The sequence below is a fragment of the Lepidochelys olivacea genome (assembly GCF_965140295.1).
Source record: "Lepidochelys olivacea isolate rLepOli2 genome assembly, chromosome: 16".
In the NCBI taxonomy this organism is placed as follows: domain Eukaryota; kingdom Metazoa; phylum Chordata; order Testudines; family Cheloniidae; genus Lepidochelys; species Lepidochelys olivacea.
In genome coordinates, this window is record NC_140426.1 from 24812112 (window position 1) to 24839863 (window position 27752).

General features: G+C 38.7%; 1 protein-coding gene across 3 annotated transcripts in view; it reads right to left on the reverse strand.

Moving 5' to 3' along the window:
* The window catches only part of DENND1A (DENN domain containing 1A), a 421747-nt gene that overhangs the window by 169079 nt on the left and 224916 nt on the right, over positions 1-27752 (reverse strand). For all 3 annotated transcript variants that reach the window (XM_084650295.1, XM_084650293.1, XM_084650294.1), the window contains exons 12-13: positions 20561-20662; positions 6772-6897 (exon numbers count right to left, since the gene is read on the reverse strand). In XM_084650295.1, coding sequence (XP_084506421.1) covers positions 6772-6897; positions 20561-20662 — 228 coding nt within the window. The remainder of the gene's footprint in view (positions 1-6771; positions 6898-20560; positions 20663-27752) is intronic.

The window sequence follows — 27752 nt, forward strand, 5'->3', positions numbered from 1 at the left end:
AATATGAATATTAACTATGTAGGAGAAAGAAAGGTGAGGAAATGGTAGCTCTAACCACTAGGTGTCACTGCAGGAAAGAGCATTGTTAACGTTTTTGATGAGACAAACTTGAAAGTCTTGACTATGTCTTTCTCTACAATTAACAACATGTATGTAGCTATAAATATTTAACAAAATATTGTATTTATTTCTTTTGAGGATGACCCAGTTTTCTGGCTTTAGTGTTTGAGGGATGATCATGAATTCATCTCCTCTTAAAAGATGTAAAGAATTAATAATCACAAATATTCAACGTAATCATTCCCGTTAACAATAGGAGACATCCGTGATGTCAGAAAGGTAGATGTCTTTAAAAACTGTAGGTAACATATCTAAGGGTAAAATCCTACCTCAATAAAGAAAAGTACATTGCCTCTTTATGTACTTTATTTAACAGAGAAGCAGGGAACAGTATATACACCATTTGTGACAAATTCTTCCATAGTTTAAGATTTGACACTGAACAGTTACAGAAAAACTCAGTGGGAAGTGTAAATGCATCAGTAATTTTACTACATCAGTCTTTGTGCTTAAATGTAGAACTGCAGATTCTACAATCTAGAAATACTTCCTAATTCAAAAGCTATAGATTACTAACGACAATGGAAAGTTTAACATCACAACTAACTGCTGGTCAAAGTATTCTCTTATATGTCTAGTATGTAACCTCAGAACCTTTGGAATGAGAGGCTCCATGTAATAAAAAGATAAGAAAACAGAGATGGTTGGGAATTTTTTCCCCAACAAATGCTATGTCGACTCTGAAACTTTTCGCAGAAAAATGTAATTTGAAGGGTTTCTCAGGTACAAGATGGAATTTCTGGTGTGGATGTGGGTGTGTGAGAGAGAGTGACCCACCCCAGAAAAGCTAATAGTTCAATGGTTAGGGATGTGTAAGACCCAGGTTCAAGTCCCTGCTTCAAATCAGGCAAACTAGGGATTTGAATCTGGGTCTCCCACATCCCTAACCACCAGGCTATTGTCAGTCTCTCTCTCTCCCCTCTGGAATTGTTCCACTTTGTATACATACTTTAAATATTCATTGGGCCAAAGAAAGAAAGAGAGTGACTGAGTCAGAATCAGGCAGAACAGGGACTTGAACCTAGGTCTTCTGCATCCTAGATGAGGTCCCCTAACCTCTGAGCTATTAGTTATTCTGGGATGGGTCTCTCGTCCTTTTTCGTAAACATTTTTGAAAGATCTCATTTTCATTCAGAGGTGGATCAAAAACAAAATTCAAACTCCCCCCAATTTTTTATTTTTATTTATTTTTATTTTTTTTGCAAAACAGAATTCTTATTTTCTAGTCAGCCCTAATTAACATGTTTCTTAAATATATCATGTGTTTGGGAGTCCATCTTTTGACAAATTCTGGACCACAAAGAAACAATGAAAAAGTAATGATCAAGCAGCATGATCCCACTTTGCTTGCCCCCAAAAGTCTGTGCACACCACATGCATTGATTTAAGTCAGGAAACTGTCTTACAAAATTAGCACTACCAAAAATTAATAGCAGCACTTTCCTGGCAATTATTTTCCTATTTAGCACTCATTGTTCACTGTGTACTGTGATTTTGTAAGAGGTGGAATCTCCACAGATCATGTCTAATATTGCCTAGGTGCACATTTACACTGGCATGCTGAAGAGTGCAATAATGTTAGAAAAGACAATATCAAAGGCAGACCAGGTTGAAATATCTGAAAATATTACTTGCCCTCTTAGAACACTTTTGCCTAAAGCTGCTTCTTGCATTTGCTTTTCAATTTATTTCAAAACACCCAGAACAATTTAATTTGACACTGTTAAATAGTTTTGAAAGTTAACTATAGCAAATGTGAATTAAAACTAAAACTTTCCTCATTTGGAAATGTTGCTATGAAGAGCTTTTTCGGGTGCAGGGTTCTTCCAGTCCACAAACCTCTGTTGGACTCTTGCCAAACCAAAATGCGATTCAGCAGCTGAAGATGTCTCAGTAGTGCAGCACAAGAAACTGAGCTCCTGCCTTGACCAGACCACATGGATGATGTCTGAGTGAATGAAATAGGCTTGAGAGGTGATCAAGATGTTGAGAAAGGAGAATTTTCTAAAGCTGACTGGCAACTCTTCTGAATCTCCTTGCTTGTTTCTTACTTATGCTTGGGCTCTTATAAACAGAGATTGGGCCCATAACGGTTCAAAGAGAGGTGTCAATCTATTCACAGTTTGACTGTATGGGTGGTCAGTCTGGAATTATGTGCTGCACTCTGACATTCACTATGCATCAGGCAAAATTTAAAGTTTTTCCCAATAGAATTTGAACTAATTCCCAATGGACTGCACCCCTCAAAACCATCCCTCTCCACTGAAGTAGATAAGTTATCAGTATTTTACAGAAGAAACCCTGAGACATTCATGGAGTGTATGACTGGGACAGGAGTATGCAGGAAGTCCTTGGCAGAACTGGTAACAGAATCCAGGTCACCTGACTCCTAGACCTATGCTTTAATCACCAGTCCATCAAGACAGTTTGAAAAGTGTGGGATTTGAACATAGCATTCTAGCCAACTCCATCGAGGTGGTTCTAGTATACAAAGCTGCTCTGTTTTCATATAACATCTCTGTTACAGCATCAAAAATGTTATACTGCTATGAGATCACGCATATAAGGACTTAGAAATCGCTGTTCCTTCATATTCCCTGATCTTTGAGATCAGACTAAGAATCTCCTACAAAATAGGGTTTTTAAAACAGATTTGTACAAGAGGACTTTTCAATTATGTTTAGAGTTTCTGTTTCTGGGAATAATGTGCATACCAAATGAGGCTTTTTACTTGTTCACATTAGCTCTCCCTAAAAGGGGGATTGTAGTTTCAAAAGGTGTGTGTCATCATCAACCAATTTTGATATCTCATCTGTAACATTCAGCCTTCAAAATATCAGATGTTATTCCCAGTAAAGCAATTTAAAAATTTATTCTTCTTCATAAAAACCCCAACCTTAACTAGTTAATCCCTCACACATATCCAAGCAGCACGCACACCAATACTCCTAGAGTTGCCTGGCAACTAGTGGGAGGAGTGTCAGAGAGCAAGAAAGGCCTAAACGAATGAGGGGAAGTCGGTGTCTGCTTGACATGGATAAAGGAGGCTTACAGCCAGGCTGCCTTGCTGCTTTCACTTTTGTTAATTATATGGATGGGAATTAAAGTAGCTCCTGTTAGTTAATATTTGGTACTTTAAAAAGCATACCATTCACACTTGATACTTTTATGAGCCCTACACAGATAGATCAAATGCATTTATATTTATACACATACCATACAAATATCCTTGCTATCAGAATAGGAGAAACAGACTCAGGTCAGCTCTGTTCAATAGCGTTATTTTTTAACAGTGAATATGTCTGAGTGGAATGATGCTCATTCATTGAGGATGTTGGACAGACTATTTAAAAATCTGATCAAGCTACTTCCTTCCCTCCAGCTTTATGAAAATCCACAAATAATTCATAGTATGCAAAATATTAAGTGCAGAAATGAAGGGGCTGTAATGGGTTTCTGAACAGGGAAAATATAAGGAAATAAAAAAACTATATCTGATCCCAAATTCTGTCTTTTGTTCTAACAAACAGTGTGTGTGAAATGTGTTTACATGCCTGCATACCAGAATTCTATATTCATCCCCAGAGACAGAATGCAGAAGACAGCACCCTTTCTTGAGTCATCACTAACCCATCCATCCCCTATTACTTCAACTCCGCCTCTCGCTATATTATTCCTGCTCCTCACCGCAGCCACCAATTCTCCATTCTGATCCTTGAATGCTCAAGGAAACACAATCATGGATGAAAGCATTAAGGCAAAAGGTACATTCTCCACTCAGCGGGGATTTTCTTGTGCACCTCCCATTAGTCTAAACTGCAGTGGCCTTAATGAGTGCCTGAACATCAGGTAAAAAATATCCCCCACATTTTGCTTTAATTTACCTGTGTGGTAGTCTACTCTGTTTTGAGGAAGGGAATTGCACTCTCACTAAGACTGTTAGAGATATTCTATGGATCATTAAGCTATTAGCCCCTTCCATCCTCTGTGTACCTTCTGGCTCAAACCCTGTGCATTATCGCTAACTTGTTCATAATATCATCTACACAGTCCCTATCTGTCATGGGCCAATAGGACTACATTCATATTCTGTCTTCAGGGGAGGCCAATCACCATGACAAGAGCTTCATAAAACCCTTACACGGGAATAGAGGTACTGCCAGACTGGATCAGATCTGAGGCCAATCTAGTCCAGTAAAGTGTCTCTGACTGTGGTCTGTGCCAAATGCTTCAGAAGACAGTACAAGAACCCCACTGCTCCCACATAGGTCTCCTCCTGGTCTATAATAGATAGAGATTGGCTTAATCCCTGAAGTAGGATTAATATCCCTTCAAAACTTTTTTGTCATTAAGTATAACGACTCTGGCTATTGTCGCTATCCATATAAATATCCAATCTCCTTTTGAATTTTGCTACATTCTTGGTCTCAATGCCTTACTGTGGCAATGAGTTCCACAGTGCAAGTATATGTGGTGTGAAAAAGTATTTCTTTTTATTTGTTTTAAATTTTCCACCTTTTAAATTTCAGTGAATATCCCCTTATTTTTTTGTTATGAGACAGGGTGAACAGAAGTTCCTAATCTACCTTTTCCACACCATTTATTATTTTACATACTTCTATCATGTCCCCTCTTAATCATCTCCTTTCTAAAGTAAATAAACCTAATTCTTTTCAAGTTCTCTTTATACAGGGTTTATAAAGGGTTCTTCCAGGCCCTTTATCTCTCTTCCAGGCCCTTTATCTCTTCTTCTTCTATTTCCACAACATCCTTTCTGAGATTCAGTGACCAATACCGCATGCAGCATTCCAGCTGAGTCTGCATTACTGATTTACATAAAAGCCTTATAATTAGGGCTGTCAATTAATTGGAGTTAACTCACGTGATTAACTAAAAAAAATTAATTGCGATTAAAAAAATGAACCATGATTAATCACAGTTTTAATCGCACTCTTCTACACAGTAGAATAACAATTGAAATTTATTAAATATTTTTGGATGTTTTTCTACATTTTAAAATATATTGATTTCAATTACAACACAGAATACTAAGTGTACAGTGTTCACTATATATTATTTTTTATTACAAATATTTGCACTGTAAAAATGATAAACAAAAGAAATAGTATTTTTCAATTCACCTCATACAAGTACTGTAGTGCAATCTCTTTAACATGAAAGTGCAATTTACAAATGTAGATTTTTTTGTTACATAACTGAACTTAAAAAGAAAACAATGTAAAACTTTAGCTCCTACAAGTCCACTCAGTCCTACTTCTTGTTCGGCCAATTGCTGAGACAAACAAGTTTGTTTACATTCACAGGAGATAATGCTGCCCACTTGTTATTTACAATGTCACCTGAAAGAGAGAACAGGCATTCGCATGGCACTTTCGTAGCCAACATTGCAAGGTATTTCCAAGCCAGATATGCTAAACATTCGTATGCCCCTTCATGCTTCGGCCACCATTTCAGAAGACATGCTTCCATGCTGATGATGCTTGTTAAAAAAACCAAACACATTAATTACTTAGTTACCAAACTCCTTGGGGGAGAACTGTATGTCTCCTGATCTGTTTTACCCGCATTCTGCCATACATTTCGTGTTATAGCAATCTTGAATGATGACCCAGCACATGTTGTTCATTTTAAGAACACTTTCACTGCAGATTTGACAAAACGCAATGAAGGTACCAATGTGAGATGTCTAAATATAGCTACAGAACTCGACCTAAAGTTTAAGAATCTGAAGTGCCTTCCAAAATCTGAGAGGAACAAGATGTGGAACATGCTTTTAAAAGTCTTAAAAGAGTAACACACTTTTGCAGAAACTACAGAACCTGAACCATCAAAAAAGAAAATCAACCTTCTGCAGGAAGCATCTGACTCAGATGATGAAAATGAACATGTGTTGGTCCACACTGCTTTGGATTGTTATTGAGCAGAACCCCTCATCAGCATGGATGCATGTCCTCTGGAATGGTGGTTGAAGCATGAAGGGACATATGAATCTTTAGTGCATCTGGCATGTAAATACCTTGCAACGCCAGCTACGACAGTGCCATGCGAATGCCTGTTCTCATTTTCAGGTGATATTGTAAACAAGAAGAGGGCAGCATTATCTCCTGCAAATGGAAACAAACTTGTTTGTCTGAGCGACTGGCTAAACAAGAAATCGGACTGAGTGGACTTGTAGGTGCTAAAGTTTTACATTGTTTTGTTTTTGAATGCATTTTTTTGGTACATAATTCTAAGTTAGTAAATTCAACTTTCACAATAAAGAGATTGCACTACAGTACTTGTATTAGGTGAATTGAAAAATACTATTTTTTTTTTTTACAATGCAAATATTTGTAATCAAAAATAAATATAAAGTGAACACTGAACACTTTGTATTGTGTTGTAATTTAAATCAATATATTTGAAAATGTAGAAAACATCCAAAAATATTTAAATAAATGGTATTCTATTATTGTTTAACAGTGCGATTGTGTGATTAATCGCAATTAATTTTTTTAATCACTTGACAGCTCTTATAATATTCTTGGTATTATTCACCACCCCATTCCTTATGCATACAAACATCTTACGGGCAATTTCCATCACCGCTATACATCTGCATTTATATTAACATATTGATGTCCTACTTACGGGTTCAATTTTCAGTGCATTTCTGTAGCTCCCAAAGAAAGAGGCCTGCGCTTTTAGGAATGCTCTTGCCACACCATCCCCAGTAGTTGTGGAGACTTTCTTTAATCTGTTCTTGAGTGCAGAAACCTGTAAGTACACAACAGTCCTAGATCATCCTCATAGCATAAACAAACAACTTACTGAACTGGGAACTAGCCAAAGAAGTTTCACCAAGTGTCCCAGCATCTGCTGCACGTGTGAGAAAGAATGACACAGAGTACAAACCTGGAGTTTTCAGTTCTAGGAAAATTGCATTTTCAGCTACTTGTTTTGGCCCACTAGCAGATGATCACATTCTGCTTGGAAGCCTGCAGGCAGGGCTGCAGAAAGATAAGGACATGTTTTTTAAAGCCTGCCTTACTTATTGTTAAATGTTTAAAGCTATAAGGATTTTGGTGTCCTTTTGTCCAGTCTGTATAGTTGCACATATTCCCCCTCAGGACCCACCAATGAACTTCATTCCCTTACTTTCAGCATATAAGAACAGTCATTGAGACCAGTATCCTGTCTCTGACTGCAGCCAGCAACAGATGTTTCAGAGGGAATCAAAAGAATAGGAAAACTTATCAAATGATCCATCCTGTCACCCAGTCCCTGCCTCTGGCAGCTGCAGGTTTAGGGACACCTTGAGCATTGAGTTGCATCCCTATGCACCTTGGCTAATAGCCATTAATGGACCTATTCTCCATGAATTTGTCTCATTCTTTTTTGAACCCACTTGTACTTTTGGCCTTCAAAACATCTCATGGCAACATGTTCCAAAGGTTGAATGTGCATTGTGTGAAGAAATACTTCTTTTTTGTTCGGTTTAAAACCGCTGACTGTTAATGTTATTGGGTGACCCTAGGTCTTGTATTCTGGGAAGGGATAAACACTTCCCTGTTCACTTTCTCCATATCATTCTTGATTTTAAAGAACTCTAGCATATCACCCATTAGTAATCTCTTTTCTAAATTGAACATTCCCAGTCTTTTTAATCTCTCCTCATGTGGAAGATGTTCCATGCCCCTCATCATTTTGGTTGCCCTTCTCTGCACCTTTTCAAATTCTAATATATCTTTTTCAAGATGAGATGACCAGAAGTGCATGCAGTTTTCAAGGTGTGGGCATGCCATGGATTTATATAGTAGCATTATGATATATTCTGGTTTATCATCTATCCCTTTCCTAATGGTTCCTAATATTCGGTAAGCCTTTTTGACTGCTGCTGAAAATTGAGCAGATGTTTTCAGAGAACTATCTATGATGACTCCAAGATTTCTTTCTTGAGTGGTAGCAGCTAATTTAGACCTCAACATTCTGTATGTCTACCTGGGATTATTTTTTCCCATGTGCACTACTTTGCACTTTTCAACACTGAATTTCATCTGCCATTTTGTCGCTCAGTCTAGTGAGATCCCTTTGTAATTCTTTGCAGTCAGCTTTGGACTGAACTATCTTGTGTAATTTTGTATCATCTGCAAACTTTGACACCTCTCTGCTCACCCCTTTTTCCAGATCATTTATGAATATGTTGAATAGCACTCATCCTAGTACAGATCCTTGGGGGGACCCCGCTATTTTCCTTTCTCCGTTGTGAAAACTGACCCTACACTTTATTTCCTATCTTTTAACCAGTTACTGATTCATGACAAGATCTTCCCTCTTATCCCATAGCGGCTTAGTTTGCTTAAGAGCCTTTGATAAGCAACTTTGTCAAAGCTTTCTGAAAGTCCAAGTCCACCATACTAACTGGACCACATGCTCTAGGAGCTAGTCTTCTTCAGGGTGTAAGCATGTCATTGCCACAAAAGAACATGCATTTCAATTAGACCTGGCTGAAATTCATCATTTCCAGTTTGCGGGAAATCAGAGAGTTTGTTAAAAAAAAGCAAAAGCTCTCTGGATCACTAGGAGCTGCTAAGTGAAACTGACATGATGTATTTAAATTTCACTGCTGCTGTTTAATAGTGGGCAGCTGTGAAACCGACATGATTCAGATAAGAAGTTGCTAGGGATCCCCAGGTCTACCAACTCTAGGGAAGCCTGGCCACGGTGACTGCTCCAGCACTGGGAACCTCATGACTTCCAAATTCCTGGATCAGCTGACTCCCCAGGCTGCCCAACTCCAGATGTCCCAAGAGTCAGGTGGTCCAAGGAGCCAAATGGCCTGGGAGTCTAGCTAAGTAGTAGGGAGTCTGGAAGCCCTGAGAATTCTGGCTTGAATTAGGGGTCACTTTGCTTCCAGGCTCCCTACTATGATGCCAGGAATCTAGACCTTGAGAGCCATAGTTTGAGCCAGGGCTTCCACACACCCAGCTCTGGTGGCAGGGAGCCTACAAGGGCAGGAAGCCTACATGGTGGACCTGCGCAGGAGCCATGGATCTTGGAAGCCTGGAAGGCTCCCCAGCAGCCTGCCAGCAGAGCTGGCAGGGAACCAGACAAGGTTCTATTGGAACTCTGATAGCGATTTGATAAAAATCTGTAGAACCTGAAGTGTTTTGGGGGTTCCATAAATTGGCATTTTTCGATGAAATTGTTTCACTGGGAAAATTTCTGACCAACTCTACTTTTTACTCTACCATTTCAACCATAAGAAAGATAAAATGCTGCTGTATGAGGCAAATATGCACAGGTGATATTTAGTTACAATTCAAGTCAGATTAAGGGAGCATGATATCGTGAGATGAGAAAGAATTAAGGATTTGTAAAAGTCATGTACAACGTTTGATGAGGCATTATACAAGATACATCATCCCTGTTATTTTGGCCAGACCGGATTACAGTACATATTGTAGTTTAGATGCTCTTTTTATTCAATATAGAATTGTCAACATGGTCCCTTTGCCTGCCTAGAGTAATTCTATAAAAACAAGTATAGAAAAACATTTGACAAGAAGGTCATTAGTTAATTAGTGCAGGAACAAGAAATCATAAGCAGGCCCAAAGATCTGTGTTTTCTCTCTGGAGCTGAAGTATCAGATTATTAAAGATTTTTTTCTTTTTGTTCTTTATGAATGGTACTGAATAAAGTTTAATATTAATGCCTGCCATATAAAAGAAATGACAAATATTTTATAAGTGGTTTATAAACGTTTTGGGATAGATATGTAGCTTTATATAAGTTTATTCTAAAAAAAGCTAAAATATGTAAAGAATAAATTCTGCATGCATGTAGAACGCCTATCACAATAGGTTCCCAATCCTGATTACATAGTACAAATATGAAATAAAAGATTTTTGAGGATATCCAGACTGAGTCACCACACTCATATCCCTTAATGTATTTTAAAAGCTTGAACTGAAATTCTAAATGAAATGTTTTTATTCAAGTAAAAAAAAAACCTTATAAAAATGACAAAAGCATCTCCCAATGACAATGGTGACATTTCCATCCTTTGAAATGGTCGATATCAACTGAGGCTCTTTTCTTCCTGCTTCTCAAAGGCTCTACACCACCTGTGCGTCAGATTATTCCTCACTTAACCTTCACTACCCTTTCTCTTTCATACTGGAGGTGTTTAATTACCTTAGATTCACAGAGCTGCACTTCAGGTGAACATAGTCCTAATGGTCTCATTACCATTTACACAAAGAAATGCTCACTGATAGTAACTAAGCAAATATCAACTGTATATTCTCTTACACAGGCAAATTTAAAAACTATCGAAGCATTCAGGTTACCTGAATTTTCTTTGGTCTTCTCTCCATACTCCAAGGGCTGCAGTTTTGAAGGATTACCCATTGCCATTTTCTGTACTTAAAATTTTCTCATATATAAATAGGATGTGACTTAGTTTGCTGTCTTTCCTTTTTAGTGCTTGCAGCTCAATAACTTCTGAAGTAAGGCTGAATATCTACATACTATTGTTACTGACAGCATTTTTGCTTTTCAAACACAAGCAGAGAAATAAGTTTAAAAAAACCTCTTCACACATTAATGTTTAACTTGCTGTGTCTGAGCTGCAATGACTGCAGCCAAATCATTAACAAATAGTTTCATCAGCAGCAATTTTTGGTGTTGAAGACGCTGGGACAGGATAAGTTCACTCTTTGCGCTTGTCTTCACCACAGAGCTAAATTGGCACTGCTGCAAATGATGCAGCGGCTTGATTTAGCAGGTCTAGTGGAGACACGCTCAATAGATGGTAGAGCGCTCTCCCATCGATTTCTGTACTCTGCTTCAACGATAGGCGAAAGCAATGTCAGTGGCAACACATCTCCTGTCGACATAGAGTAGCATGGACCCCGCAATAAGTAGATCTAAGCTATGTCAACTTGAGATACGCTACTTATGTAACTCAAATTGTGTAGCTGAAATCGACCAGTAGCTGTAGTGAAGACAAGCCCTTTGAAACAGATGTCACGGAAGTGAAATTGGTGAAAAGACAGAAGATGTAGGAAGGAGTACTAATACCACATACTCCTGAAAGAGACTCAGCTACTGCTTCCTTTGCTTTACATGACATAGAATGCCACAGCTTAAGACAGAAAGATGTCTCACCGATGGGATGGGGGTAGATTTCAGAGGTCAAATAGGTGTAGGAAACCAACAGTCCTCTTGATTTACAGAAGAAAATGAACGGTTGCAAGCAATTCATACTGATAAATATAATAGAAATAGCTATATCATGTAAGCCTAAACATTAAAGCCTTCTTTTGTTTCAGCTTTAGGTGCCATCTTGAGATACTTATTGGGACAATATTGTTGGCTGCATTCCGTGCAACGATCACTAATGGAATCTCACCCACGAACTAATTCCTCTCCAGGTTATTTTTAGTGTTGAGATTCTCCTGCCTGCTGGATTAGGTATGACTGGCCATACTTTCTGAAATAGCCCGTCAGCTCGCATGGTATGAACTGATAGTTATGATTTTCCAATTTATCTTGAAGATCTCCATGTTTCTTTCCAGGGATCATAGATCTGTGTCCCAACCTCCTCCATGTCTCTGAAACTCTACCAAAGGATGTCTGTCTTAATTCTTTTGCTACCAGTGTGCATTGCTGCTCAGAAGACAAGCTTTGGGCTAGAAAAAACCAGGAACCATAAGGAAGTCTGAGGATTTTTAAGAGCACTAGAAATACAATATATGCATTGTCTCTGTGTAATCCTGTTTATGGTCTACTTAATGAGTGGGGGCTTGGCCTCGCTGAACAGTTTTTCTTGAAACTTGCAATTCTGCTGTCTAATTTAAGCATTTGCAATTCTGCTGTCCTAGTTAAACATTCACCTTCTTTCTAATTTTTCTTTATGTTTCTCAAAATCTAAAAAGGTAATGTCTTTTTCGCTGGTACATGCTACAATATGGATTGCAGGAAATGTAACCCATACTAATACGTTTAACTTGCTTGTGTCAAACTTTTGTTCCACATACAATTACAAAGAGATTTCTGTATATTTATTTTTAACTTTTTTTGAAGCACTACAGTGATTCTGTCATAAGAGGACTAATATTGCTATTACAAACTATAAGATGGAGAATTAAGGAAGTGTCCAGCAATGCTTATAAATCCAAATGCTATAGTTTATGTCAACGATCCATGCATTAATGAGCCTTTAAGCACATACTAACATGATAGACCATAACAGTTTTAGTGGGTCGATCATGTCCATAATCTATGGCTCATTTCGTTTAATTGAAACCATAATGTCCCCGAAAGAGCTGGCTCTCAATAGGCCAAATGTAACAACAGCTCCATCAGATTTTCAAGTTTGAACAGGATACAAATAAGCATAATTCTTATTTTCATCTGTAACTCACCCATGTTTGAAAGGCCAGGTAATCGCTGTAACTTTTATTTTCTTGGCTTTTGCTTTCTATGTTAGCATAAAAATAGGTTATTTTAATTTATGTCTCTCTTAAAAGATTGCACTGCAGCTACATCTTGAAGATATCTCATAATCAACCCAGAAAAATTGTTAGTGTGTTTTTTTATTAGTGTAAACTTGGGGAAAGATGCACTTGATGCTAAAGTACAGGAATGGCAGTCAGAAGATCTAGATTCTATTCCTGGCTCTCTGACAGTCTTGTAATGTGGCCTAAAGCAAGTTATAACCTCTCTGCATCTTAGGTTCCTCATTTATGAAAGAAGTAGAATAATGACATACCTCACTGAGGTGTTGTGAGGCTTAATAAATTAGCATTTCTAAATCACTTAGATCCTCAGATAGACTGTGTTAACTATTTACTGATAAAAAACTGCATTAAAAATTAAACTCATTCCTGTGTGGTATGTATAAGAGGAGAGTTTTAAGCCTCCTTTAAAATTAAATTTAACATGGTACTACAGTGTGCTTATTTTATGGATTCACACTCATTTCAATCTAGTCTACCTCAATAACCACTTTTTAATATAAAATAATGTAGCTTAAATAACAAAGCATTAAAAATAATGTATTTAGAGAGACTGATGAGTGAACAAAAGTAAAGCTGCTCCTTTGTTTACTCTAGAATAAATTAATACATAAAACAAAGTAGACTGCATAAACTGAACTATTGGTATTCTGCCTAAAGAGATGGTAATGCTTTTTCATTTTTTGTAATAAGATGGTGACCGCTCAATACAAAGATTATTTCTAACCAAACAACCTACATATATACATACAGCCTACCCTGGGAGTGTTTTTAAAGAAGATTTTTATACTTCTGGCAGTTCAGGTTTAAAGGTCAGATTGAAACTATCACCATGTTTCAAAATGCAATCTGTGCAATGCAGCATAATGAAATGGTTCAGTAAAGGTGCTAGTGGAAATTCTTTTAATTAGGTCCAAGGCTTTTCAGCTGTCAACATGAATAAAGAAACATTCTCTAGCAAACAGAAAAAAAGAAAATATAAATGGAAGTTACCTTTCAAAAATGGATTTGCAATTGAGAAACAGAAGTTAGTATTGCTATGATAGCTCAAAAAACATGTTTCAGTTCCCACAAAGTAGAGAAACAAACAGTAAAGTGTAAGAGCATCTAATTGTGAAAGTTTGCTAATGAATGGGATATAAATACAATGCAAAAAATAATTTACAGACAGCCAAAAATAATCAGAAGCCAATTGCAAGTACTCATAAATACATATCACGAGTAAGATCTCCTTGGTGCAATATACAAGGCACCTCAAATCAATGGCCTTAATCTAATAAACATTGCAGAATGAAAGATTAAACTTAATATTTTTATTTCTTGCACTAAAGTAATTATACCTTATCATATGAAGCTCTAATGTCTTCAACTAAGACTCCAATGAGACACTCATCATTTGAAATACTTAAAAATAAATTGATAGGGGCTGTACAAAGTATATAAAAGCAGAAAAACTGACTCCTTCAGCCATTGCTGTAACTCATAGAAAGGTATGTAGGAAACATGCCAGCAGCAAATGCAACTGGAAGATCATCACAGTTCTTAATAAACCTCCTTTCTTAATATTGGCAATTTTAAAAGGCATATTGCTATTCTAAGTGCTCTTTGTCACTCTCATATCATCAGCAACAGGCCACAATATCACAAACACAAAGTTGAGCAGGGACAGACTTTAGCATTTCAAACATTTACCTACTAATGCAGATGTTTGCACCTTGATTTTCAAAGGAGCTGACCTGGGCAATTCAGGAAGTCTGATAGCTAGAAGGTACTGCTGAGTCAAGCCAGAGCAAAGCACTGACATTCTGTGTTAGGTGTTTAATCTGATTCTACTGGAACTATCGCAAGGTTATCCAACCTCTGTAACATGCACATTCACTGGAGAGACATTTCACAACAGCCCATTTTCACTCTGAAATGGTAACAAATAACTCACTCTGAACTATGGAAAGACCACAGTTTCGGCAGCAATGTCATACCCAAGTATGACTCTCAGAAAAAGTCTCCAGCAAAATCATAGGACTTAAGGGATTCTTTTTTCAATGTAGCAAAAAGAGTTGTTCAGAAAAACAAGTAGACTATTAAAATTTCCTATTGCATGAGTAGCCTGCCAGTGAATACACCAAAGTAAATGTTACTCAGCTCTACAGAATGCAAATGGATTTAATTCACCAAAGTATATTTTGCGTATATTCAAGAGTTAATGAAGTGCTCAGTGCTCACATTACCTTGCAGTATTGAAAGCATGGTTTGACTTAACAGCCATTCATGACTGTGGAACTGTTAGCGATATTTTTAGTCCCTCAGCTAACATAGACTGGCATAGCCCCCAATAGATCACAAATGCATCCATGTGGAGTGAGCCCAGTGGAGAGAGAGACTCGCCAGAATCTCCCCCTCCTTTCTTCCTACCACCCCCTCCCCCCCGAAGAAAGTGTGTATAATAGATCAGCTTCAGAGTCTCCCTGCTGTGATGAACAACTTGATCCACTTACAGTTCCAAACACACGATGCATGAAAGAATAGACATAAATTCACTTCTTGCAAAGAAAAACAGTTGCTCTCTAGTGGTGAAAGCCAAATATTAAACAGTTTAAAGGAAAGGAGAAGACCTAGAGGAGAACAATTAATTATCTAGATAACTAAAATAATGAAACAAGGAGGAATACAAATGAGGAATAAGACAGAAACACTGATTCCAGACATTAACTACACAAAGCAAAATGATTCAAGTTAAGTCTTTGTTACCACACATATTCAACCCAGCTGTGTTTATATAGCAGTTGTGAAAAAAAAATACCATGTATGTTATTTATGTGTCATACCAGTTAATTGAATTTGCTAGCAGCACTTCCTCTGCAATGCTCCAAACATCCTCTAAGAAAAAATGTAGCTTTTAAATAGACCTGCAGAAAACTGAATCAAGAATTTTGAACTAATAAAACACAACTCTTTACTGTTATAAACGTGAAGTAAAAGTAAATAATGAAAGGAAGGAAGTCTCTTAAAATTTATTACATTCCAAAGCTTGAAGTTTTGGGTTTATTGGTAAAGTCTCTTCTGATGTTCTACAGTGCTCCTGCAGTAGCTCTTTTAATGAAGTCCCATAAAATTTAATATAATACTTGATTGTTGACAAATCATATATACATACGAGGCCCAGGATTCACTGTATCCAGACATTTCTTACATAATTCTATGAAATTTACAAGTTTGACATTTCCACAGTTGTGCATATTAGCATGAGTGATGACAAGCTGGCAGATTCGGATGCAAAGAATAAAGTCAAAATGAAGAGCTATTTAAATACCAAAAAGAGGCACTGAAATAACTTTAATAGACTGAAATGCTGACGAAAGCCAGGGAGCATAGAATCATACATAACTCACTGCTTCCTGCCTACCTGGCTATATACAGCGATGAACGGAGTCACATCGCAGACTACTGAAGAGTGAAGGGATATCACAGTGGCAAGCAGTGAGCATGCATGAATTACCCAGTGCAATGAATGGGAAACATACTTGGATTGCCTTCTGCCCTGAAGGAATAGTCGCTTTCCAATGGACATGGATAGTCTCTCAGCAGGCTGTGGTAACTGGAAATCATTGTTCTTACAGCAAACAATGATCATCCAAACTAACTAGCATTAAGCTATAACAATGCATGTGACTTATTCCAGCAGAGGAATGGAAACACTTCAGGGGTAGGGGCATCATTTAGAATGTGGCAATTCCAGAAGTTTGATATATGCCACTCTTGCTGAGGATAATCCCCATGGAGCAGGTCCTCAAGGAATCAATTCTGAAGCACTTAGAGGAGAGGAAAGTGATCAGGAACAGTCAGCATGGATTCACCAAGGGAAAGTCATGCTTGACTAATCTAATTGCCTTCTATGACGAGATAACTGGCTCTGTGGATGAGGGGAAAGCAGTGGATGTGTTGTTCCTTGACTTTAGCAAAGCTTTTGACATGGTCTCCCACAGTATTCTTGCCAGCAAGTTAAAGAAGTATGGGCTGGATGAATGGACTATAAGGTGGATAGAAAGTTGGCTAGATTGTCGGGCTCAACGGGTAGTGATCAATGGCTCCATGTCTAGTTGGCAGCTAGTATCAAGTGGAGTGCCCCAAGGGTCGGTCCTCAGGCCGGTTTTGTTCAATATCTCCATAAATGATCTGGAGGATGGTGTGGATTGCACCCTCAGCAAGTTTGCAGATTACACTAAACTGGGAGGAGAGGTAGATACGCTGGAGAGTAGGGATAGGACACAGAGGGACCTAGACAAATTAGAGGATTGGGCCAAAAGAAATCTGATGAGGTTCAACAAGGACAAGTGCAGAGTCCTGCACTTAGGACAGAAGAATCCCAGGCACCGCTATGGACTAGGGACCGAATGGCTCAGCAGCAGTTCTGCAAAAAAGGACCTAGGGGTTACAGTGGACGAGAAGCTGGATATGAATCAACAGTGTGTCCTTGTTGCCAAGAAGGCCAATGGCATTTTGGGATGTATAGGTAGGGGCATTGCCAGCAAATCGAGGGACGCGATCGTTCCCCTCTATTCGACATTGGTGAGGCCTCATCCGGAGTACTGTGTCCAGTTTTGGGCCCCACACTACAAGAAGGAAGTGGAAAAATTGGAAAGAGTCCAGTGGAGGGCAACAAAAATGATTAGGGGACTGGAACACATGACTTATGAGGAGAGGCTGAGGGAACTGGGATTGTTTAGTCTACGGAAGAGAAGAATGAGAGGGGATTTCATAGCTGCTTTCACCTACCTGAAAGGGGGTTCCAAAGAGGATGGATCTAGACTGTTCTCAGTGGTAGCTGATGACAGAACAAGGAGTAATGGTCTCAAGTTGCAGTGGGGGAGGTTTAGGTTGGATATTAGGAAAAACTTTTTCACTAGGAGGGTGGTGAAACACTGGAATGCGTTACCTAGCGAGGTGGTGGAATCTCCTTCCTTAGATATTTTTAAGGTCAGGCTTGACAAAGCCCTGGCTGGGATGATTTAGTTGGGGATTTGTCCTGATTTGAGCAGGGGGTTGGACTAGATGACCTCCTGAGGTCCCTTCCAACCCTGATATTCTATGATTTGCAAGGCTACAGCCATGGAACCCCTAGGGGTGAGAACAGATGTTTTTAGTTATGCTTCCACTTCCTTTCATTTAGTGACTTTAAAGTGACTCAGGCTAGCAAAATTCTGAACTTTTTTCCCCCTGAAATTTTGCTTCATGAATACAGCCAATTCTGTCTCTTGGCTGTTTGGAGGTCTGTGTGAAATAGATTCTGGGGTCTCATCCACAACACAAAGGCCAACACCTCTCTTAGAACTAGTTGGCAGACAGCAGGCAGGCTTAGCACTGAACTATGCAGGGTGAATACAAATGACTTCTTCCATGTCGAGTTATTCTTACCAGGAATGCTTGAAATATGCTGGTGATGAGTAAGGATGGATGCATGGTGTTGGGAGGCTTGAACACGTTCTCCAGATTCCTCCTATCTCTGTTTATTGCTCTGCGATTGGAACAGCTGTGCCATATTAGTGCAGGATATCAAAAAGATGGATATTCTGCACATCAAAATTACATGAATATGACTTATCTAGACAAACAGCTACCAACACGATGCTCACCTTCCTGTGTGTCAGGACTCAAAACACTGCTTCTTTATAGGCCTCAAAGCCCCACAGCCAGAAGTCATGTTGTTTCAGTGTTGTGGACAAATTACATATTTGACATGTAGGTAGTTGTAGATCCAATCTGGATAGCAGACCTTCACCACAGCAGCCAAGCTACAGTTATACATTTTTATTTTGATCTGAGGATCTGGACTGGTGAGGATTAACTGAGTAAGTGATAGGCTAATGCTGGGAGCGAGGGTACATGGCGGTAGGGTGTTTGCTTTTCTAGTTCCTGCTGCTAAATGATTCACAGTCAAGCCTCATCATCAACCAGGAAAATTCACTCACACATTCAATGACTACTACAAAAATGAAATAGGGCTTCCCTTTAGTGAAAAATTAGTCACAGTCTATGATCATCCTGCTGAAAATTGCAGCAGAAAACTCAACGTTTTCAGCAAAGAGAATCCACCTTTCCACAACAAACTGGGTCAAAGCAAGGTATTTCAGCATCACTGTGATGCCAATCATCTCTGCAACGAAGGCAAGAGCCCTCCATGTGAATGCCTAATATTCTATTAAATGGACAGACTCACATCACAGGACACATGACTATCCTTTGAGTGAAATATAAGGTACTCCTTTTTCAGTCTGAAATTTTTCAAAATGCTCCAAGCAGGGCCTATGGGAGAAAATCTTGAAAATGTTACACTGCCACTTTTCTATGAGCTGCAACACTAGCCTGCATTTTGGTCACCATGCAATAACAATTATGCTTCAAACAGGTGAATGACAAGGCGAAGCATGGCAGAATATTCACTTGTTATATATAATACTGAAAAGCTATAGAGAAATCCTTACTTGAGTTTACTTCTCCCGAACCACAAAAGAACCAGATTACATTCTGAACTACCCTGCACATCAATTTCGTATTCAACTGCACACTAAGACAGGATTTTATTTAGGTCATTAAGTTAAGTGAAAGGAAGCACACTTTACAAATTATGGATCCTAATAGCCAACTGAATATTTTGAGCGTGGCTAGTAAGAGAATCTCAGATTTTTCTGTCTTCTCCCAAAAAGACACCAGTCAGACTAGAAAAAGCTTCTAGTGTACTTGCTCTACACACTTTGCCACTCATCTCCTCTTTTAGTTTCATTAATAAAGATACTCTACTATCAGGTGGCATCAATACAGTACAACATAAATTGGGCACATCTTTGGCTCAGTACATTTAAAGAACCAAACATTCAGTAGTTGAGACATTTTAAATGGAATTAAAGTATCGCACCAATACAAGAAAGGAGGCCTGTAGGGAGGAATAATAGTTTGAGAATTATTTTCACAAAACAGTCTTAGGGCAGGTCTACGCTACGGGGCTAAGTCGACCTAAGTTACGCAATCCAGATATGTGAATAACGTAGCTGGAGTCGACGTACCTTAGGTCGAATTATTGCGGTGTCTACTCCATGCTGGGTCGACAGGAGAAACTTTCCCATCAACTTACCTTATGCTTCTCATTCCAGTAGAGTATCAGAGTCGAGGGGAGAGCGATCGGCAGTTGATTTACCGGGTCTTCACTAGACCCGCTAAATCGACCCCCGGTGGATTGATCATCACAGTGTCGATCCATGGTAAGTGGCGACAAGCCCTTAGTAATGGATTATCAAGTGAGTGACCTGATTTCAAAATTATGTTAAAAACAATATAGGACATTGATTAAAATTCAGAGATCCAGTTGGAGGAAACCAGGGGAAAAGATTCATTAAGGTATCTCCAAAAATAAATGTCAGTCCTTTATTGTTCTTTTACAATGTAAGGATGGCTTGAAATTCCCTCTTCCCACAGCACTCTGCTCCACCCCAAAAAGTCTGCTTGAATTTCGTTTTTTTTTTTAATTTTGTTTCACAGTAGATATGTCATACATGTTCTTTCTTTTCTTCCTGCAAGACTTTGTAATTTTTAGAGGATTTGGAGTCTGACATATTAACTCAGTATTTTAATCGAAGTTGCAGCATTCCCAGCTTAAGTGTCAACTTGCCTCCCTGTCATTCAGAGGTTGCGCAAAAAGTAACCTACGTTTCAGCCTCCTGATGTTCTTTTGGGTTCCATATCCCTCAAAGATTACTAAATTCTGTCAGGCAAAAAAGATAAAGACAGGGTAAGCAGTTCACTTACCAGAACACATAGGGGCTTTGGCACCATCATCAGACACATGATAGAAACTGAACGGATAAAAAGGATTACTATTTCTAGTAATGCAGTAGCCTAAAATATCCAAACAATTTATACGTACCACATCATTGGGAAGGCTCTGTAGGTCATCAAAAGGGGTTTCCAGTGTGTTGGTATCAACATTAAGAATCACCACATCTTCCAGGGCCATATTTCTAACTTTCTAAAAAAATGCCAAAGTCAGAAAAGGAGGGGGAGGGAAGTCAAATCTTATCCATGGACAATATCAATCATAATATAACATTCTGCTAACTACACTATTCCCCAAACACTTTAAAAGAAGCAAGTGGTTTCCTCCTATTCCTCACCACTTGTGTGTTTGTGTGTGTGTATGTGGTGTTTATTGTTTAACATTTGTTGTTTTTGTTTTTCCATTTCTTCAAATTAAATCCTTAACCTGCAGAAGGAAGTTTCTTAGCTTCCTGCGTACTGGGATTTCTGGAGGAATCATAATGTCCTTCTAGATCATTCAAGTAAGGAGGTATTTCAAGCTTTTCTAACATTCATTTACTTCTTGTTTCCCCTTTCAGGCCTGATTCAAAGCAAAACTTCTAGCCACATCAAGACTCAAAATACGTAATTTTTAAAAAATTCAGTATTTTGTTTAAATAGCAAACAAAGTTGGCTTTTCCAGTTGCTGAAGTGCTAGTAAGGCCAACCTTGGATCTGCGTTACCATCTCTGGCTTTGCCTTAGCACCTCCAACGCTTCCTCATTCACAAATGAGATTACACTTGAGCAAAATGGACAGTGTTCAAGATAAACTGCGTGAGAGGGAAGCTAGAATTCTTTTCTTCCTTAATACTAGGATTTCCAGGACACCACAAAAAATTACAAAATAATTCCAGGATTCTAACACAGGTCTCCTCACCCACAAGGCTTTGAGAAAAGCCCCACTTCATGTTATTTCTTTTGGGTTGCTACCCAAATAATATGATGTATATAAAGCCTTGTCTACACTGCCACTTACAACGCTGAAACTTTCTTCGCTCGGGGTGTGAAAAAACACCCCCCTGAGCAATGCAAGCTTCAGCGCTGTAAAGTGGCCGTGTACATAGTGCTACAGTGCTGGGAGCTCTTCCCCTCACAGAGACTGTTTTATTACAGCACTGGGAGAGCGCCACACAGCCTAACGTCACGGCAGCGCTTTAACATCAACTGTGTAGACATACTGTAAGAGCAGCAAACTCCACAGCAAACTGATGCTCAAATCTTAAACCAGTCTTTGTAAGGCAAAACCAGACAGACTACATGACCACATATATTTGGCTAAACTTATTTGCTAAGAAAGTGGATGTCTAACATTCAAAAAATTCATAACTGATTAGGAAATTTAAGTCTAAGACTGCCCTTTGAACCTTTCAGAAATTTTACTGGGTTTTTCACTTCAAAGGCCTCGCTAGAGAGTTAGAGGAAGAACTTTGTGGGCTACAGAACTCAATTAGAAATTGTAAGTCTTCTGGACAGAGGAACAGAAGGGCTTCTGGAAACGAACACATGAGAGAACCATTACAAAGGGATGGAAATGATACAGATTTGGAACGTTGTTCCTGGAAGAAAAATCTTTTCATCTTTTTGTTTGTACACTTGGGCAAAAAAGGTTCTAAGCCCCAATGCACACAACCGCTTCTCAACAGTCAGCTGGAATGAGGTTTTTGACTCCGTTCCCAATCCCCAAGTGAAAGCACTGATTGCTGTGTGTTTAAGGTTACATTTCCTACAATGGTACACAGATGCACAATAGAAGAAAAGCACAGCCTCTTTTTGAAAAGAATAGCCCTTGGTAGCTTTTGCTGTTTAAGTACCCAAGAAGCAGAAGAATGCCAGATTTCATTTCCCCTCTTAAGCAAGATTAACCGCACTGCTGGTGGTTTCAATAATGGAATTTAAATATTCCCTTAATCAATTTTTCCATCCAACCTGGGAACTGTATCTACAGATACTTATATGTGAATTTAAAAACTAAGTGGAATATCCAAGTATCTTATTTTATTTATCTATATATTCACCAGATCCTGAGTTTGATCTTCTCTCTCCACCTACCTAGGCTGCCACCAGCCAAAGAAGCACGGTAATGGTCCTGAGCATGTTCTGATGAGGTATTCAGACAGCTGGATGAGAAAAATTAATAGTAATCTCAACCCACAATGTTATTTCTTTTGAAACATCCTCCTATGAAATCTGATCCACGTACACTACATTTCTACAGGGAACTAGAAATGTGAGTTCCTGTGAAGCACACATCCAACAATACTGGATCTTCTGAAAAGAAAACACAGAATCCAAAATGTTTCCAGATCAGGAAGACATGGACTGACACTTGAAATGCATTAGCAACTTGGACAGAGTCAAGAATGTATTCTATCACAAACCTGGCCTGTAAGGTAGAGATGGAGTGAGAAAAAGTATTGATGGCGAGAGGAAGCAAGAAAGGAGAATACATAATGAACTGTCTGTTCAAAACATAGATGGAGGAATTCATTTAAGTTTTTTTAATACCAGGAGACAGAGTCTGGCAATTCATTGGCTTGTTATCTCAGGACTTCATGCAACTTCTGCCCTCCAAGTGGCAAGGAAAGAAAATAACATGCTTGTTAAAGGGTGACAGTGTCTAGTCAACTGCACAGTTTCAAACTAACAGACACCAAGAAGCAACTAATGAGATGGTTGATACTCAATATTCAAATGGTCAGAGTTCAGATACTGGTGTTACAGGGGGCGAAATACTGTAGATAGACCACCATACCAGAGACTACCCACTGGAGGGCTGATAGTATCATCCTGGAGGACATCAAACCACACTGGTACATGTGACAGCCAATTTCTAAGCATGAGAGAGCTAGGTCTGGAACAGCAGTGGTTTTGTAGTTAGAGATTGGTGAAGGGATTTTGACATGGGGTAGACAGGCCCAGGACCTGCAAGGACAATGCCTGACAGTTGGAACCATTAACACCAAATTCACACACACACAAAAAAGGAACTATGAAGTATGGTAATAGAGGAAATTTTCCAATAAAATGGTAAACTATTATCTTCCCCGAACAGTGCCACTTTCTCGAATAAACAAACTGTCTGCTTTTAAAGTCTGCTATAGAAAACCCTTTTAATCTCACACCCTCCAACCATATAGAGCAGTCTCTAAAGCCAATTAATTAGGTCATTTATGCACAATCCCTCTAGGTAGCAAGAACAGGTCTCTAAAAAACTTTTTGTGGGGAAAGGGATGTTAAAAAAGTGAGGCTAGGGAACTAAATGTGTGTCAGCAAAAAGTAATACATGAAAGAAAGCATAAGAAAAATTTAGATCAACGTTTTTAAAAATGGGAACCTAAAGTTACGTTATTACAGGCAGCCGCAGGCACCTAAATAAGCAGCCTCAGCTTTCAAAGGTGCTAGGCACCCAGAAGAGCCCATCAACTTCAAGAGTGGTGGTTAGGTGCTTACAATCAATCAATCCATCCATCAATAAAGCTCTTTATTTAGCGTACATCTACACTGTAAACCGTCCTGCCCGGCAGTGAATCTCAGAGCCTGGGTCAAATGATGTTCCCACTTGCGGTGGACCTTAGTCTCTGAGACCCTCCCCTCTCCACTTTTCAAAGTGTGGGCTCCAGCCTGAGCTGGAATGTCTACACCACTATATTTAGTCCCGGGGTGTGAGCCTGAGTCACCTGACCGAGGTTCTGAGACTTGCTGCTACAGATATATGACTTCATCTTTTGTTCTGTTGTGGGTTTTTCATTTTGGGGGGTTTTTTTGCAGTGTAGATATACCCTTAGATGCCTAAGTCTGCACTTTGAACCCTAAAATTAAGCTTCTCTTTCTGAAGTTCCTGGCCTTAAATGGTATATTTAAGGCTAACTGCCTGCTGTGCTCAATGCCAAATTATAGCTAAAACACTCACACAATCCATTCAATTGCCACATACTATAAATAGATCACTATCTTCTGCACAGAACCCAACTTGGAGGTTGTTGTTGTTTTGCTAAAATATTTGCCATCAGATCTACAAACTAATTAAGTCTGATTTTAAGGGAAGACTATTCCATGTAATTCTTTCCTTAGAAAAGGAGCACAAGTCCTTCATGAAAAGCAAGATACTTTCCTCCCCACTCTCAGGAACCAAAAGGTCACTCAGTTGGCTTACATCTGATAAACTCTAAGGTAACCCGGGAGTCTTGCTTCTCCTGGGAGTCAGGAAGCAGCAGACAAACTGATTTGCTCCTTCCTGCTTCAGAAAATTAAAAATCTCAGTTATACTCAGAGGACTCTTGAAAGCACCAACAAAAAATCTTTAGCAATGTGCTTAACCAAAGCCAGAAGCTTTTCAAAATTGAGCACCAGAAGGACAAGACAGAAGGAATTAAACCTCCTCTTGATTATCACAGGAGCAGCAGCAGTGACCTACACATACAAATTTGAACTTGCCAGTGGGTGTTTCTGTAACTTGGATGAAGAATCTATGGGTATGTCTACATTGCAATCATACACCCATCACTGGCCCATGTCAGCTGACTCGGGCTCACAGGGCCCAGGCAGTAGGGCTATAAAACTGCAGTGTAGACGTGCAGACACGGGCTGGAGCCGGGGCTCTGGGACCCTCCCAGCATCCTGTAAAGCAGCATCCTTTCATAACAAATGTCTTAATAAAGGAAGATACGTTACAACTCTGTGGGTACCTTAAAGACACTTCTGGATTGAGATACATGGTTGCTGCAGAATTATGTGAGTAGTTCTCTTCTAATGGTGGCATCCTTCAGCCCAGGGGGCAAGAGAGTGTGTCTGGGAATCAAAGCCACTTTTCATGTGAGAGCTCTCATAAAAGCCCCCAACTTGCAAATCCGCTTTTCACCTTAAATGCACCAAATTCCAAAAGGTACAGCTAGCTTCAATTTATTAATAGTCTCATTGATTCTCCATCCCCACCCCCTAATACCAAATGCATCATCAGTAAATCACAAAGAATAACATTCTATTTACCACAGCCACCTAACTAGCTAAACAAAATATTGGAAACAATGCACTGCGTGCTTAATAAAATGAAGTAGATGTATTAAATCAGTATTTTACAAACAGTACAGAGAAACAGAGAATAAGAGGAAAATATGACTAGAAATAGCTGCATAAACTCTGCAGCACACACAGTCATAGTATATTAGACAATTTGTGCATTAGTTTGCATTTGTCTAATTTTCCTATAGACTTTGAGCATGTGTTGATTCAAAACACTCCAGTGAAGATATGGGTCATCTGCTCATAAAAAGGAGAGGTTCCCCCCTCTTTTCACTTAATTCCCAGTAGCCATCATTCATTCATAATAAAATACGGCAAGACAGACTAACATCTCCACCTGCCTTTTATTTTAAATGCCACTTTTTAAAAGAGTGGAGAGGTATGGAAACCCAGTTTAACAAGCACACTGAACCCATTGTTTATGGCCTCCATAAACATGGCTTAGTAAGAATTACTGACTTAATCAGAGTGAACTTATCTCCTGGTGAAAAGAGCACTTTAAATTTCAGAAATGGCACCTTTACTGTGAAAATCTCTTAACTTCTGAAACAAACTCCAGGGGGCCTTAAACACCAGGCCAGTAAATAAGCAGCAGTTAGTGTGATTTGTTCTGCTCATGAGCATCTGAACACTTGAAATCATTAAATTATTTTATGTAGAAGTCTGCAAAAACACTGAGAAACTAAATTCAATAGAGAAGCATAAAAAAGGCAAGAGAGCCTGAGTGAGGCAAAAGGGCAATAATTAATCACATGTAAACAAACTTCTTCATCATTACTAACAGCTTATGTTATTAAATGTGAAAGAAAATATTAAATCAAGTTTATGACAGGTTTCAGAGTAACAGCCGTGTTAGTCTGTATTTGCAAAAAGAAAAGGAGGACTTGTGGCACCTTAGAGACTAACCAATTTATTTGAGCATGAGCTTTCGTGAGCTACAGTTCCGATGAAGTGAGCTGTAGCTCACGAAAGCTCATGCTCAAATAAATTGGTTAGTCTCTAAGGTGCCACAAGTACTCCTTTTCTTTTTGTAAATCAAGTTTATGTTTCACTGTTTATGCTCTTCGTTTACTTTTTGCCTTTCCTATGACTTGAACAATGTACTCAGTTACGCTTGTGTTTGTAGTTTGTTTCATTTTCAGGTGCTTACTACTACATTTGAATTTCAAATAAAAAATTCTATTTGTATAAAATGAACTATTGTCACTAGATTTAAAAAAAACAGTGGAAACATCTCTCTCTCTTGGTCTTAGGATTTTTAGCTTTTTTAAAAACAATTTACAGTTTGAGACAAGTTTAACTTTACAGTAGCTCTTCATGATCAGATACAAAGGAGATGGGCATATTACAAATACTGCGGTGGGAGATATGAGACAGAAAACATATTTTCTTACTAAAAAAACAAATGTTCAAAAAGTTTACCAAACAAAAATAATACATTTTTCTACCATCATTTTATGTACTTTCTTAGAATGCAAAATATCATTCACAAGAATTAGTCTAAGATCTGTTTGCTTTATGACTTGTCTACATCACTGACAATTAATGTTTACAGTTTATTTACCAAAGAACACCACAATACTGCAGACAACAATGTGTCAATCTGGCTACCAGAAGCAGGAAAAGCAACGGATATAAAATTTTATTATTTCATGCCCCAACAGCAGCCAGAAGGACTTAATGAAATCACCCTTAGATTTACAATCTGAAATAGCTATTCAACAGGCAGATATGGTTAAGCTAAATGTACCCTCTGACCTTTCAACCCTTTGATCCTGGCACAGCAGGTGGCCTACTACCCCCTCCTGTGCATCTTCCACTCTTCCGCCAATCTCCTAACCTTGATGTGCAGTAGCCCTGATCCTACACAGGTGATTCTCAAGATCCTTATCATAAGCAGCTGCTGCTGCTAACTGAATGACAAAAATCACTAGTGCTGATGTGATCCAATACTATTGGGCAAGAGAGGAAAAGGCTTCTTTCTGCAGTTACTAAAAAGTTTTTTGGGTTGAAATTAATAAAGATCTCTCCTAAAAACTTCATATAAAAACATATCCAGAATCTCTTTTTAAATCCAAAGTCATTTTTCAATGATAGACCATTTTAAAAATAACTTTTCATGCATTTAGGGCAGTGGTTCTCAAACTATGGGTCGGGGCCTCAAAGTGGGTCGGGACCCCATTTTAATGGAGTCACCAAAGCTGACTTAGACTTACTGGATCCTGGGGCTGAAGCCCGAGC